The sequence below is a fragment of the Callospermophilus lateralis genome, chromosome 4 (assembly GCF_048772815.1).
Source record: "Callospermophilus lateralis isolate mCalLat2 chromosome 4, mCalLat2.hap1, whole genome shotgun sequence".
Classification (NCBI taxonomy): domain Eukaryota; kingdom Metazoa; phylum Chordata; class Mammalia; order Rodentia; family Sciuridae; genus Callospermophilus; species Callospermophilus lateralis.
In genome coordinates, this window is record NC_135308.1 from 59,744,975 (window position 1) to 59,760,649 (window position 15,675).

A 15,675-nucleotide genomic window follows, 5' to 3' on the forward strand; every position below is an offset into this window, starting at 1 on the left:
TTAGAGACAGGGTCTCACTGAGTTGCTTAGCACCACACTGTAGCTGAGGCTGGTTGTGAACTCTATCCTCCTGCCTCAGCCTCCAGAGCCGCTGGGATTACAAGCATGTATCACCATGCCCCGCCCATCCTTAATTTCTTTATGCTATAAATGTAATATTTGCAAACCAATTTTTTTAAAAATCCATACAATCTTGAACTACCATAATGTCATATAGGCTACTTGAGTCATTTAAAAAGGAATTAAAAAGGTATTTTGAATCAATTAATTTCTAATATTATAATGTCTTCTTTTTCATAAAATTACAATATATAAACCACTGCTTCTGGTGTTTGACCTCTGTTAGTGATTTAAGAAATACATAAAGTTAATAAAATTTTAGGTATAAGTAGAAAATTCATATTTTTTACACATTTCTTTAAGTACCTTTCATATTTCTATTTTAAAGTCATCCTTCATTATACATATGCAAATAAGTGACATCTAGCTTTAAGGATCCATCTTATTCTGGTCCAACTTTCCAAGTAAATAAATATCTACTGAAGAATTAAATAATAATACTAGCTGTATTCCTTCAGTGATTTAAGTATTTGTGTTTGTGTGTATGGTGCTGGGGATTGAACCCAAGGCCTCTTGCAACCAAGGCAAGCACTCTACCAACTGAGCTACATTCCCAGCCCTCCTTCAGTGCTTTAAAAGAGATCATGTTACCCCTACTTTTATGGCACGTCCCTTGAAAGCCACCTTTTATTTTCCAGTTACAAGTACACAAAAATGGGAGAAAGAAATTATTCAAAATATTATCTGTGCATCTCATTAAATACCTTTCTTAATTAGTTATTAAATACAGTCAGAATCAACTCAATAAAAAGGTTAAGATTATATAAATACAGAAGATTTAAAAGAAATAGACTTCCATAAGAGTTATATAGCCCAAATCTATGTAGCAAATAAGGGTGTATCAAAATAATATTTTAATACACCAGTACTTAATTTTTAGGTAAAGACTATGTTATATAAAATATAGAAAATTTCTCACTTCAGGATGGTGCCAAATTTAAATTTCAATTAAACTTTTTCATTAAAACACAATTACGTGATAAAGCTGCAGTTAAATAAGATGATTAGAATTGCATTAAATCTGTATAGTGCTTTTGGCAGTATGGTCATTTTGACAATATTAATTCTGCCTATCCAAGAACAAGGTAGATCTTTCCATCTTCTAAGGTCTTCTTTAATTTCTTTCTTTAGCATTCCGTAGTTCTCACTGTAGAGGTCTTTCACCTCTTTCGTTAAGTTGATTCCCAAGAATTTTTTTTTTTTTTTTTGAGGCTATCGTAAATGGGGTAGTTTTCCTCCTTTCCCTTTCAGAGAATTTGTCACTGATATTCAGAAATGCCTTTCATATATAGATGTTGATTTTTATATCCTGCTAGTTTGCTGAATTCATTCACTAGTTCTAGAAGTTTTCTGGTAGAATTTTTTGGGACTTCTAGGTATAGAATCATATCATTGGCATAATGCTAAAAAAAGAAGTCATAAAATTCATCTGGAAAAATAAGAGACCCAGAATAGCTAAAGCAATCCTTAGCAAGAAGAGGGAAGTAGGTGGCTTCATGATACCAGACATTAAACTATATTACAGAGCAACAGTAACAAAACAGCATGGCATTGGCACCAAAATAGATCTGCAGATCGATGGTACAGAATAGAGGACACAGCGACAAACCCACATAATTACAGTTATCTTATATTAGACAAAGGTGCCAAAAACATATATTGGAGAAAAGACATACTCTTCACAAATGGTGCTGGGAAACCTGGAAATCCATTTGCAACAAAATAAAATTAAACCCCTATCTCTCACCATGCACAAAATTCAACTCAAAATGGATCAAGGACCTAGGAATTAAACCAGAGACAGTGTGCCTATTAGAAGAAAAAGTAGGCCCAAATCTCCATCATGTCAGATTAGGCCCCAATTTCCTTAATAAGACTCCAAAAAACAAACAAACAAACAAACAAAAAACAGTAACCCTATCAATAAATGTGCCAAGGAACTGAACAGATACATCTCTGAAGATGATATACAATCAGTTAACAAATATATGAAAAAATGTTCAACATCTCTAACAATTAGAGAAATGCCAATCAAAACTAAGATTTTATCTTACTCCAGTCAGAAGGGCAGCTATTAAGAATGCAAACAATACGTATTGGCAAGGATGTGGGAGAAGGCACCCAAATTTGTGCAGTCAATATGGAAAGCAGTATGGAGAATCCTTGGAAAATTGGAAATGGAACCACTGTTTTGATCCAGCTATCCCACTCCTTAGACTATACCCAAAGGACTTAAAAACAGCATACTACAGGGGTACAGCCACATCAATATTTACATAAGCACAATTCACAATAGCTAAACTGTAGAGCCAACCTAGATACCCTTCAGTAGATGAATGGATAAAGAAAATGTGGTATATATACACAATGGAATACTATTCAGCATTAAAAGAGAATAAAATCATGGCCTTTGCAGGTAAATGGATGGAATTGGAGAAGATAATGCTAAATGAAGTTAGCCAATCCCAAAAAACCAAATGCCAAATGTTTTCTCTGATATAAGGATGCTGATCATAATGGAGTTGCCAGGGGGAGCATGGGAGGATTAGATGAACTCTAGATAGAGCAAAAGGGAAGGAAAGGAAGGAAGGGGGTACGGGGGGAGGCAAGATGGTGCAATGTATGACTGTACTTTGTGTACAATCAGAGATAAGAAAAATTATCTCTATATGTGTAATATATATGTGTAATATGAATTGTAATGCTACTGATATATAACAAAATTTTAAAATTTATTTTAAAAAAGACAAAAACAATAAGTCATTAACATAGCAAGTATATCTTTATTTCTTATCATTTATAACTTAATTATGTTTTCTCCAGTAGGAGAACAAATAATATTTTATCAAAGAAAAATAAGAATCTAAAAGCAAAGTCTCACATCAATTCATGGTATCTTACAGACTATAAATATACTATCAAAAAAAATAAAAGTCAGAATTTATGGTTATCACAACCTTCTTAAGTTTCTCCATTTTGGCTCTGGAAGGAGAGTAGGCCAAAAAATATACTTTTTTATATTATGTATGCAACCTGCACACATATATTGACACAAAGCTAAAATATGTGCTTAATAAGTCAAAAACTCTCCGCTACTCTTTTCAATTTCAATTTGATATCTATCTCCAAATAGAAATTTATTTAATGCTATACTCTGCAAATAATGGTAAAGACAAATATTTTATTAATGTTTTAGTCATTAATTATTGCAAAATACTTTTCTCATCTCCCTAATATTTGAAATCAAGCTGTTCAATTATAAGAATGTTTCATGCTTACATATTGATTTCAATACTGTTTAATTTTAAAAGTTATCTAACATCAGAAACTGAAATTGCTAAACTTAATGTAATGGATACTAGATATTGTAAACAATACTTAAAGATATAGAAGTTATTAAACAAAACATTATCAAGCTAATTTATTTTACTTATCAAGTTAGAAATTTATAAACCTGAATCCTATATAAGACTTATAAATTGCATATTTCCTTCTTTTAAGTTAACTGGCAGTCCAACTTAAACATGGTTTAATAAAAAGAAAAACTTGCTCTAACCTTAGATATGATATTAAAACAATTTTGCAACTCTAGAAGTCTCACTTTTCTGTCTCTAAAAACAGGATGTGAGTGGGAAAGAAAAAATTTAATGTTCCCAATTTCTTTTCCAAATATAAAGTTCCGTAACTTTATGACTATATGATTTATAAGTGAAATCACCAGCAACTCAATTCTTCATCATAGACAAATAAAATAGATGTTGTTAATATTTGACTGAATAAATATAATCTTAAATCTTCCTTTATCATTTCCCGCTGCCAATAATAAACTGAAATTAGAACATTCATCTTATGTCACTGAAGAATATTGCCCCAAAATTCTTCTTCTTTTCTTCTTTTTTGGTACCAGGAATTGAATCCAGGGACACTTAACCACTGAGTCACATCCCCAGCCCTTTTTATTCTTTATTTTGAAACAGAGTCTTACCAAGTTGCTGAAATTGGCTTTGAACTTGCAATCCTCCTGCCCAAGAATTCTTTAGGACAAACACACACACAAAAGATACATTATGTCTTTCCAGAATTATTAAAGGTGTATGTTTCTGTAAAATACACTTGGCTATTGATATCTCTGGGTTCTGCATCCCTGTATTCCATGTCCTGGGTTTACTTTTTGTCCTCATTTCTTAAACAATACAGGATAGTAACTGTTTATATAGCATTTACATTATAGTAGGTATTTATGGTAAGTAATCCAGAGATGTTTTAAAGTATACAGAAGCATTATGTAGATTACATGCAAATACTAAACCATTTAATATAGGAGACTTCAGCCCACATTTTGGGATTTTTGCAGGCGAGAGAGGGGTCTGAAACCAATATCCTACAAACACTGAGAGATGACTGTAGTTTCTAAAATCTTCCTTTTTATATCCATATTTATCAACTTCATATATTCTGAATTAGCTATTAAAAAGGATAAAGTATAAAATGAATCAGATTTAAAGGGTATTTTTAAGATGTTGTGAGATCTTACCATCTACTTCTTCAGTTATAATCTTTTAGCATCACCACTTACTATTTATCATGAGCCAGGGTTTTCTGTTTTATCTAATTTATTTCTACGTAAGACAAGCAATATTATCCCTCCCTATTATAAAGATGAGGCAACTGAGGCTCAGGGAGATTGGGTAATCTATCAATGTTCACATAACCATGAAATGGTAGACAGATGATCTGAGAATATATCTGTTGCCTGAACCTTTGCTCTTATTGACTAGGTAAAACCATCTGAATTTAAGGAAGGCAGTCTTAAGGATTTAAGGGAGGTAGTCAAATAACAGCAAACATGATTGTCAATATTATTTTTTAAAAAAAGGAAAAATATACAAACTTAGAGAATGTTGCCTACTACTCAAAATTTTATCAAAAGACATTGTTTTCTGAGTCCTGATAGATAACACATTTATAATGAAAAAATAATTTCAGAGTATTAAAATCAAGAAGGCATTGAGTCTGACTTTTCCTAAAACAGTGTCTTTTTGCAATGAAGAAACAGATTTTACTACCTTAATCTAATCCCTTAAAGTAATTACTATCTTCCTCCATCAACCTTAATTACCAGCAAAATAGCTGCTGATATGATAAAGATTGGAATGTGACCAGGAGAGCTGGCTAGCTTTCTCAGAAGATAATCCACAGCTAAATTACCTTGAATATTTTATTGCATAGGATTTGGCCCTCGGGCTTTCAAAGTTAGAAACCAAATTTAACCCTTATCACACTGACCAAGTTCACAAAAATTCCAATTTATTAACTTACAATTAATATATAATTATCAAATAGGTACTTAAATAAGCATGACTAGAGAGTGCTTTCCCTATAGATAGAGAAAATTATAACCAGAAAGCTACAAAATGACATAGAAGCTGAATTACTTGTTAAGAGTATCAGACATGATCTTGATATGACATTATCAACAGGCTCCCTAGTTGAAGGCTCGATGGCCACCACTCCTCATCTCTGGAACTTAGATGAGCTCCACCAGAACATGCCCTTCTCTCCTGTTTCTGGGCTTCCACAGTGGGTCAATGGAAGTATGAAAGTGTTTGTTCTTTACACCTTCAGTCAAGTCTTGCTTTATCCTAGAAATAATGCTGCCTTTTAAGATGACTTGATTATTTTTGCTCTGGTCAATTAAATACTATTAACTGCTTTTAGAGAGTGATCTTATTTCCCTTATTTTCAAATTCTTCGGGAGAACATTATAGTTGTTTCCATGTGGGAAAGAATTTGAGGTCATAAAACATTCATGTGGTTTTGGAGATAAGGCCTTATGTTTGTTATATCTTAATAGTTTGGAAAAAAATTATCAGATTCATTGAATTATAACAAACCAAGTTTATATATATACATTTAAGGGAGAAATCCTCTAATATCCCACAACTTTACTTCTGTAAACAATGGATCATTCCTTATAATTTTTTTTGCAGGGCAAGTAAAGAGGCTCTATTTCTATGAGCACAGTTGAGATTTTGCAAATCCTCCTACAGGAGCTACAAAGCTTGGCCTATCCATCCCATGTCACAACCATTTTGTTTATTAGAGAGATTACTCAAGTCAAACAAGGAATCAGAAAGGTTTAGGGGAAAACAAGGTATCAACAAGCTGTTGGGAAAGAATGTGGAGAAGTATTTTTTTGCAAGTAATGAGGTAGAAATTGGAAAAGGGTAAAGTGCCCTTTTGGGGCGCTGGGGAAGTTGTAATCTAAAGTGGGAAGGAAAAAAGAATTTCCCAGTATACTTTTCTCTGAATGATACTAAGAAGAAAATTTGTTTTTCTAAAACAATAAGAAGCATTACAAAAGTTAGGCTTTTACAATATCATAAAGGGTCAATTCTGTCAAAGTGAAAAGTATTAACAGATTGCTTGTTTACTTCATCTGGGTACAGTGACTCAAGTCATTAAGGCTGCAAAGAAAGGCCATGTTTATCACCTGAGTTGACAGGAGGGTTTCGGATAACATCAACAATAATCTTCTGAACCTCTGGAGTCAGGCCTGCTCTCTCCATATCCAGGGGGTAGCCAGCTTTCACTGCTTGGGCTAAGTGCATGCCAATTGCTGTGAGAGGCAGAATCCTCTTCTCAGCTATGCTAATCTAGACAAACAGTAGGAGAAAAAAAGTATTTTTTTTTCAAGTTTTCACTATATCTCATGGTAAGAAAATACCTAAAACCTTCAGAAAGTACATGTGCAATGAGAAATAAATAATGGACTACACTTTCACTTAAATTTTTCATTTTATTTCTTTAAAAGTACTATAGACTTCCACAGGATCTACTTTTTATAATCATTATATTGATTAAAACAAAATCACCTAACTTTAGCCAAAAATTCAATCTTCATACCTAATTATTCACTTTAGAAAACTATTAGTGGCAGAGGGAAGCCATTCCATGTAAATCTAATAGTGGTTATAACCTACAGAAAATTGTACTGTAATATTCTACATACTTGAAATAATAGACTTTAGTTACATCAATTTACTTTAGTTACATCAATTTCCAAGGAAACAAATCTTAAAATGCTTAGTGATAACATAAGGTTTCAGATGTGTTTTGTAAAAGGCTCATGCAAAGACTTTAACAGGTGTTTTAAATTGGCTCTATTCATAAAATAATAGTTATAATTTTAACAAGGGCTGTCAGCACTATCCTACTATTGAATTTAGCATGAATTACATTAAATTTAGGATAGTATTTCATATTTACAAAGTTTTTAAAACAAATGTGACTCCAAATATATTAAGATATGTATTAGGTGAAACATTCTTTTCACAACATTCAGAAAGCTTAGTCATTCAACTCTAACATTTCATAATACTCCTCATGTATTTCTAAAGTCTAAATTTGTAGACTATCTTTGTGACTATTGATACTTTTACAGAACAGTCCATTTAAGGTGCTACTTTCAAAAGCAGTATTAAATTACTTTCATTAAATGTCTACCTTTTTTACTAAAAAATGGGCACCATGTGTGCATAATATCATGGTTATTTGATATGGTTATTTGATACTAGGCATCAAATTACCTCAAACTAATTGTATTATTGCTCCTGATTAATTAGTTGTTAGGCATCTTTAATTTGGTGGTTAACTGGCAAGACCCTCTCAGACTCTAGGGAGGTACAAATAATTAACCATCATATCACACAATAAAATACTACCAAACCCCAAAAGACATAAATGAAGATATACCACTGTTCATATCTTAAAGTAGGAATGTGTAATATAACGTATGAAACCTCATATTATGACTATTAGAATGCACTTTATTCAGAAAAATCTGGAGACTGTACCAGATTTCCTTAATAACTATATCTATTTCTACCATATATATATATATGGCCAAATCATGGATATACAGGCATATTTAACATGTATGTGTAAATTACTAATTACATAAGAATTCAACTTAAAATTTCTATTTAACATGTATTTTGTTACAAAAATAGTACAATAGAATTATTTGGTTTCTCAGGTAATAACTTTTATACTTTTAATTGAGGAACCCGACTATCTAATTAGACCATTAAGTTAGTAAGATAAGCTATGAACAATTTATTTATAATTACAGTGGACCCTGAGTTAAGTAAAGATGCATAATGCAGCTTAGTGGATTGAGGCACAGTGGATATGAAAAGCTGGCATTGGATCCCATGATATGTTCCAAATCAATTTAATGTCAGAGAGAACAGGAATTCAAATCAACTAAACACAGCTAGAAGCCTCATTCTATCCCTATTCTATCTCTTCATTTTGTATACCTATCAAAACAAATAAAACCTCAGAAGCCTTAAGGATTTATATAAGAATAATGAAAAAACATTAAGAATGGCTATTTCTTTACAGTAATTAAATCTGTCCCAAAGAACATCTGTTTAGTTTAAAAAAAAAATGCTAGAAGATAGAGTAAAAATAAGGTTTTATAAAAAAAATTTATTTCCAATTTTTGAATATACTTTCAGAGATAACTGTACACATTTTTAACACATACAAGGAGATATGAATATAAAAGCAGGACTATATACATTTATATATATGTGTGTGTATATATAGTTTTTTCTTTTTTTTTTTCCTTAAACACCATTCTGCATGTCCATTTTTTAAACTTAATGTATCTTGAACACTGTTTCTTCCTTGTTTCTTTTTCTTTTTTTTTTTGTTTTTCTGTGTATATGGTTTCTGGGGGTTGAACCAAGGGCCTCACACATGCTAATCATGCATGTACTCTACCACTGAGCTACACCCTCTCCTCTAGGAGATTTTTTTTCTTAACAGTACATATAATAGCTTTTTAAATTATTAGTCTCATTTAAAAAAAATAGTTTTAAAATATTGCTGCTGCAGTATCCCTGAGCTATAAATGTGTTTACTTATAATGCATATAATCTCTTTGAAAAAAATCATTGTCAAACCAGTTTTGCTGTTGCTCCTAGACAGGGATAGGCTTAACAGAGGAAATGTCATTGTTTTAAAATTAAAAATAAAATAAGACTTCTTGTGCAGTTAGAAGAAATTGGTCACAACTCCCAGCTCTAATATACAAAAGCTAATAAAACACAAGTTTAAGTAAACTAAAAAATTCTCTGTAACATAAAAGTAACACTTACCAAAGACATTTTCTTTTCTTGGAATAAAGAATATGTGGAGGCCACAGACTGTGAGAGTGAGCATTTTTTATTTTTAACTTCCAGACTTTTCTTCTGTTCTTCTTGAGGTATTATATTTGAAAAGAGGTCTGTCTACATAATTGTAAATGTAGCACAAGTAATGAATAATAGCATCAATGATAGATATAATAATATCAATATATAATCATTTCCCATTAGGAAAAAATAAGAGAAGTCAACCAAAGAATTCTTATGGGGAGCTCAAAAAGAAGTTGGGTTTTTCACATATTGATTTTAAAAGGAAAAGTAATACTAGAGGACATAAATTTCTAATAAAATATTTGTAATAACAAACTTTATTAGTCTTCTCTTTAGTCAATAAGAAAAGGAACTACAATGTGAACCACTCTGTTCCTATATCCCTAATCCTTTGGAAGTGAATATTGAATAATGAATAAACAAAATCAATATTCAACTTCAGGTAACCACAATCACAAATATGTGTGTGTGTACACACACACATGCACACACACACACACACACACACAATTAATTTATAAAAATATAGCCTAACCAGAACTCTAACCTTTAAACATTATGTAAAATCCCAAATATGGTTCCTTAAAAGATGTTTAAAAGGAAAAAAAACAGAGTAAAAATAAAACTAATATAGAAATACTGAAATATCTTAAAGCCTGAAAAAAAAAATCATAAAGATATAGACAACTATTTTCTTAATCACACACAAAACAGCCTACTATAGTCGTAACAAAATTTGTAACAAACTAGTTTAATAATTTAAAGAGCCTTGTTTCCTGATGAGTAACACTAGTATCATTTTGGCAATGTTTTTTATCATTATGATTTATTAAATTTGTTTAGATACATGAGGAAGAATATGAGTTTTCTTTGGGAAAGCCATTTACTTTTTGTTTCCATATTCTGTCATTTAGAGAATTCAACTTAAGAAAATTGTTATGTAAATTTTGGTCTACCAATTGGCAAGAAATATAAATGTCTGACTTTTCCTTATTATATGTACAATGCCTAATTTTAGAATTTGAATTATCCTGCATGTTTTCCAAACCTTTGAGGGCATTTCATAACAAATTTCAGAGCTATACTTTCACATTAACATCAAAGAGAATTGTAAACAAATAACCTGAAGGGTGGGGATTTAATGTTCTGAGCATATAATAGGTCTAAATAAAATGGGGCAAGGTGTTATATCTTTCTATTTTCACTTTAAAGTTTCAGAATGGCTGCATTTTGGAGTTTGTAGAAAGAACACATCAAGACAGAATAGGTGTTTTCTAGGAAAGCTTTGCAAGCTTCTTAGACTGGTCCCCACACTGTAGCATTTTGCCATGGTTTAGTGTGGGGTTTCAGTCCTCATCCTTGCAACCTTAAAAGTCTGATGTGTCAAAGCAGTTGCACTTTGGGAATTATAAGTGTTTATACTAGGAAGCAAATTCATTCATTTACAGTGAAGCACACAACTGGAACATTTCACATGGCCCAACTGGTGTGCTCTGTCTTAAAAATCAGCTACATAGGAAGCCAGCCTTCCTGAAAGTTGTTTAGTAAGCTTGGAATATAACATGGGAATTTATAAGATTTATAAGAGAGTGTCTTAAGTAATTTTAGTAACAAAGGTAGGCCGAGGCATTCTCCTTGCCAGTTAAAACTTTAATGTTCAAATCTAGTTAGCCAAAACATCTTCTCATCTGAAAAGCATGTAGGTAGTCTTTGCCTACATTTGTCTTTATGCCTTTTCTATTTATGTTTCCATAATTCACTAATGTGTTCACAAAGCCTTTTATCTATATTGAATATGATTTGATTAAACTTCTGCTTACTAAAGTCACATTCTATCTATAACTTCTTGACATTATTACTTTGGATTATCTTTCCAAATGTCTTAGATATTACTAAATCCTTTTTTTGTCTCAGAAACTAAAATCTTTAGGGATTTGCTAGTATGATTCATAAGAAGATAATTTTCATAGAATATATTTCTATAAAGTGACTTTAGCAGGCCTGGGGCTATAGTTCAGTGGTAGAGCGCTTGCCTTGCAAGTGTGAGGCACTGGGTTCAATCCTCAGCACTACATAAAAGTAAATAAATAAAGATATTGTGTCCATCTATAAAAAATATTTTTTTAAAGTGACTTTAGCATATTTTCCTAAACAGTCGTCATTAATGGGTTTAATACTCATGTCATATTTGTAACTGCATTTCTTTTTTTTTGAGACAGTCTCACTATGTTGCTGAGACTAGTCTCAAATTTATGGGCTCAAATGATCCTCCCACCTAAGTTCTGGAGTAGTTGGGACTACAGTGACATGCTACCACACCCAAGCTTGTATTTGTAACTTCAGATTTGTATCATGGTAGTATTTAAATTTTACTTCAAAATTTGAAGTAAATACATTAAAAAGCTTAACAAAAGTCATGAATTACAAAACTGGTCTAATAAACATTAATGGGAATTTCTTTAATAAACGGTTTCAATTTACAAAATAATCCAGATAATTTCTAACCTCAAAAGCTAGCGGTTAGCCACATATAGTGGCATATGCCTGTTATCTCAGCAGCTCAGACAGCTGTGGCAAAAGGATCACAAATTCAAAGCCAGTCTCAGCAATTTAGACAGGCCCTAATCAACTTAGTGAGATCCTGTATCAAAGGGCTGGAAATGTGATTCAATGGTTAAGTGCCCTTGGTTCAATTCCTGGTACCAAAAGAAATTTTATAAAAAAGCTAGAAGTCATTTTTTTCTGACCATAAGATTCAGAAAGGATTTTTAAAGCTATGCTTTGGAGCATTTACCTTTTGCCCTATTTCAATTTCCTCTCCATAGGAGGAACTGGATAAGATAATTCATTCACTATTAAATAATGCCACTAATTCATAAAAGAAGATATCAAGTGTCCAAAGAGAGGGAATTTATTCAATTACTACTAGTATGTTATTCTTTACCAAATCATTAAGAAACTAATTTCATTTTCAAAGTATCTAATATGAAATATAAGAAAATTTCACACAATGTCTTGTGTAAGAGTATGAAAAATAAAATTTAAACTTGCCAAAAATATTCTATTTTAAAGGAGGAAATGCCACACACACAAAGCTGAAGAGAGCCGGGTGGTGCACACCTATAATTCCAGCAGCTCAGGAGGCTGAGGCAAGAGAATTGAGAGTTCAAAGCCAGCCTCAGCAAAAACAAGATTCTAAGTAATTCAGTGAGACCCTGTCTCTAAATAACTTACAAAATAGAGCTGGGGATGAGACTCAGTGGTCGAGTGTTCCTGAGTTCAATTCCCAGCACACACACACACACACACACAAAAAGAAAAAAGCAGAATGGGTTCTAAAGTTCATTCATTCATTCATTCATTCATTCATTCATTTATTGTGTGCTGGGGATTGAACCCATGGCCTTGTGCATGCAAGGCAAGCACTACCAACTGAGCTATATTCCAAGCCCCAGAAGGGTTTTCTGCACAGAATTTGAGAATGATTTTTCTAGAGCAGGATCCATGTGTACCTGCCCAAAGCTTACAGGAGGTTTTTAGAAGAAAAAAACAATCCCTAATAGTCTTCAGTGTTTTTAACTCTTCCAGCTTTTTACACACATCCCATGTCTTATCTTTCTAAAGTTACCCAGTTGCTTCCTTAGATAGAGAAGGAAGTATCACTTCCATTGTGTAAGTCAGGACATGAAGACTCAGAAGTTAAAGAACGTGTTCGGGATCATCAAGTAGCATTTGCAGGTAAATGGATGGAGTTAGAGAAGATAATGCTAAATGAAGTTAGTCAATCCCCAAAAAACAAAGGCTGAATGTTTTCTTTGACATAAGGAGGCTGATTCATAGTGGGATAGGGAACGGGAGCAAGCATGGGAGGAATAGACGAACTCTAGATAGGGCAGAGGAGTAGGAGAAGGAGGGCATGGGGTTATTAATGATGGTGGAATGTGATGATCATTATTATCCAAAGTACAGGTATGACACGAAATGGTGTGACTATACTATGTATACAACAGAGATATGAAAAATTGTGCTCTATATGTGTAATAAGAATTGTAGGGGCTAAAGTTGTGGCTCAGTGGCCACAACTTTCAAGTGTGAGGCCCTGGGTTTGATCCTCAGCACCACATAAAAATAAATAAGTAAAATAAAGGTATTGTGTCCAACTACAACTAAAAAATGAATATTAAAAAAAAAGAATTGTAATACATTCCGCTGTCATATAGAATTAAAAAAAAAAAAAAAGAAGCCTCCTTAAAGGGTGGAGATTCAAGAGCATTTTTGTTTTACAGTTATATCCATGTATGTCCATCAGTGATACTGCTTCCAGTCTATTTCAATTCAGTTTTTATTTTCAAGAAAGTCATTACTTCAGTAAAGTTCTTATTTGTCAACTTGCAAAAAAAAAAAAAAGAATTGAAATTCTTTGATTCTGAGTCCAGTAGTCTTTCCACAACTGCTGCCCAGGGTCTTACCTGTACTTAGACATGGTATGCATGTGTAGTTTAAGAAAAAAACCTAAATGATATTTGTGGTCACTTAAATTGGAACAATAAATAATAAAATAATAAAAGGATATTTTAAAAAACTATGAAGACTAATAAAAGGTTATGAAAATACTATGAAGACTAAAAAGAATAAAATGAACACTATGAAAGGAAAAGAAAGGAAAGAATTTATCAACCTAAAATACAGGACTTAGTCAAATTTCAAAATAAAGCCTACCAATGAAATAGAAACAAAAGCCTCCCAGACAATCACTTTACTATCATCTTTTAACAACTAACTAACAAATTTTTATAACTATTTACTATAAAAACAATCTGAATCCATTTTCTAAGTGTCCAGTATGAAAATGCAAATAAAAGGCTAAAATGTTGCTTTTGAAATGGTCAAAGAAAGGTTCTTTTCTAATAGTTCCAATAGTATTTTACCTGAATACTATTTTCTATGCAGAACTGTTTGATGACTTCCAACAGAGGAGCTAACAAAGTAGCTTTGCCTTCAGAAACACCATCGATCTGTTTTACATTTTCAACTGTTGTTGGTCTATCATTAAAAAAAAAAAAAAAAAGTCAATAAACCACTGCAACAGCATTACTCCAGCAATATAGCTGATGTTCAGCTTCATAGTGATATTTAATAAATGTACATTTCTTTAAAAAATAAAATACAAATTACTGTACAAGCAGGAAAAACTTTATAAATTTATTTCTTTGCTTTCCTCCACTTACAGATTTGCTGTTTTAACAATTCATGAATAAAACCACCACTACCTCTATCACCACTAAAGCATAGTAGCTGTACTATCTGGTAAACAGGTCGCTGTCAGAAAGAAGCAGGCTAACATTTTATCTTGCACTATTAATTATATTATTATTATTGCAAAAACAAAAACTAGGAGGTACTACCTGAGGACAATTAAGAGCCTTAAAAACTCTCTTTTTTTAAAGACTGTTTCAATCATTTTTTTCTACAAAATGTTTATCTATGGCTGAGGTTGTACTTCAGTGATAGAGTGCTTGCCTAGCACATGAGAGGCACTGGGTTTGATCCTCAGCACCAAACAAACAAACAAAGAAAGTACAGGCACTGTGTACATCTACAACTAAAACTATTTTTTAAAAATGTTTACCTGTAACAAAAATCTGCTAACTAGGCTTTTAGTTCTTATTTCTTATTGTGTCCAAGATCCAAAAGACCGTAAAATATCTTCTAAAAATCTGCCAAGCTAATGATAACTCCTTTTCCTTAAATATCTTCTCCAAATATTAAAGTGTTAACTTAGAATACAGGTAAATATTTTCAACAAAATATTATTGTAAAATATAAAGCACTGTAATATCATTAGAAAATTCTGCACTAGAGTTACATCTATTGAATGAAATTTAGTGACAAACAATTTTTAAATGAAATTTAAAAAGATGAATGAATGAAAATTAGCAACAAACACATTTTTGGAAGGAAGTATAAAAATGAATACAATTACACAGCAACTATTCTTTGGGAATAATTTCTTCTAAATATTTATTAAATGCCTAGTCTTTATTAGGCATTGTGCTTAGTACTGTGAAAGACACATAGAGATGAGGAACAAATATCTCTATCCACAGAGACTAAAATCTAGACGATATAATATATGTCTCCCATTAATTATAAAAAATTAATAAAGCATTCTGTGATAAGTGCCATTAAAGCATGTTTAGAATTCATCTAAAAGTCCTTTATGAATTCAAGATAGAGGAATTATTTTGCTGAGTAACACAATAGGAGGCTTCATGAAGTAAACAGTAATAAAACTAGATCTTGAAGGATTTAAGAAGAATTTTAAGGAATCAAGGAAACACAAGGC

The 15,675-nt window shown here is 31.9% G+C and overlaps 1 protein-coding gene across 5 annotated transcripts in view; it reads right to left on the bottom strand.

The window, feature by feature from the left end:
• The window catches only part of Wrn (WRN RecQ like helicase), a 143,653-nt gene that overhangs the window by 19,524 nt on the left and 108,454 nt on the right, over nt 1–15,675 (bottom strand). For all 5 annotated transcript variants that reach the window (XM_076853901.1, XM_076853900.1, XM_076853899.1 and 2 more), the window contains 3 exons: nt 14,258–14,372; nt 9,291–9,422; nt 6,614–6,776 (listed from right to left, as the gene is read on the bottom strand). In XM_076853901.1, the coding sequence (XP_076710016.1) occupies nt 6,614–6,776; nt 9,291–9,422; nt 14,258–14,372 (410 nt within the window). The remainder of the gene's footprint in view (nt 1–6,613; nt 6,777–9,290; nt 9,423–14,257; nt 14,373–15,675) is intronic.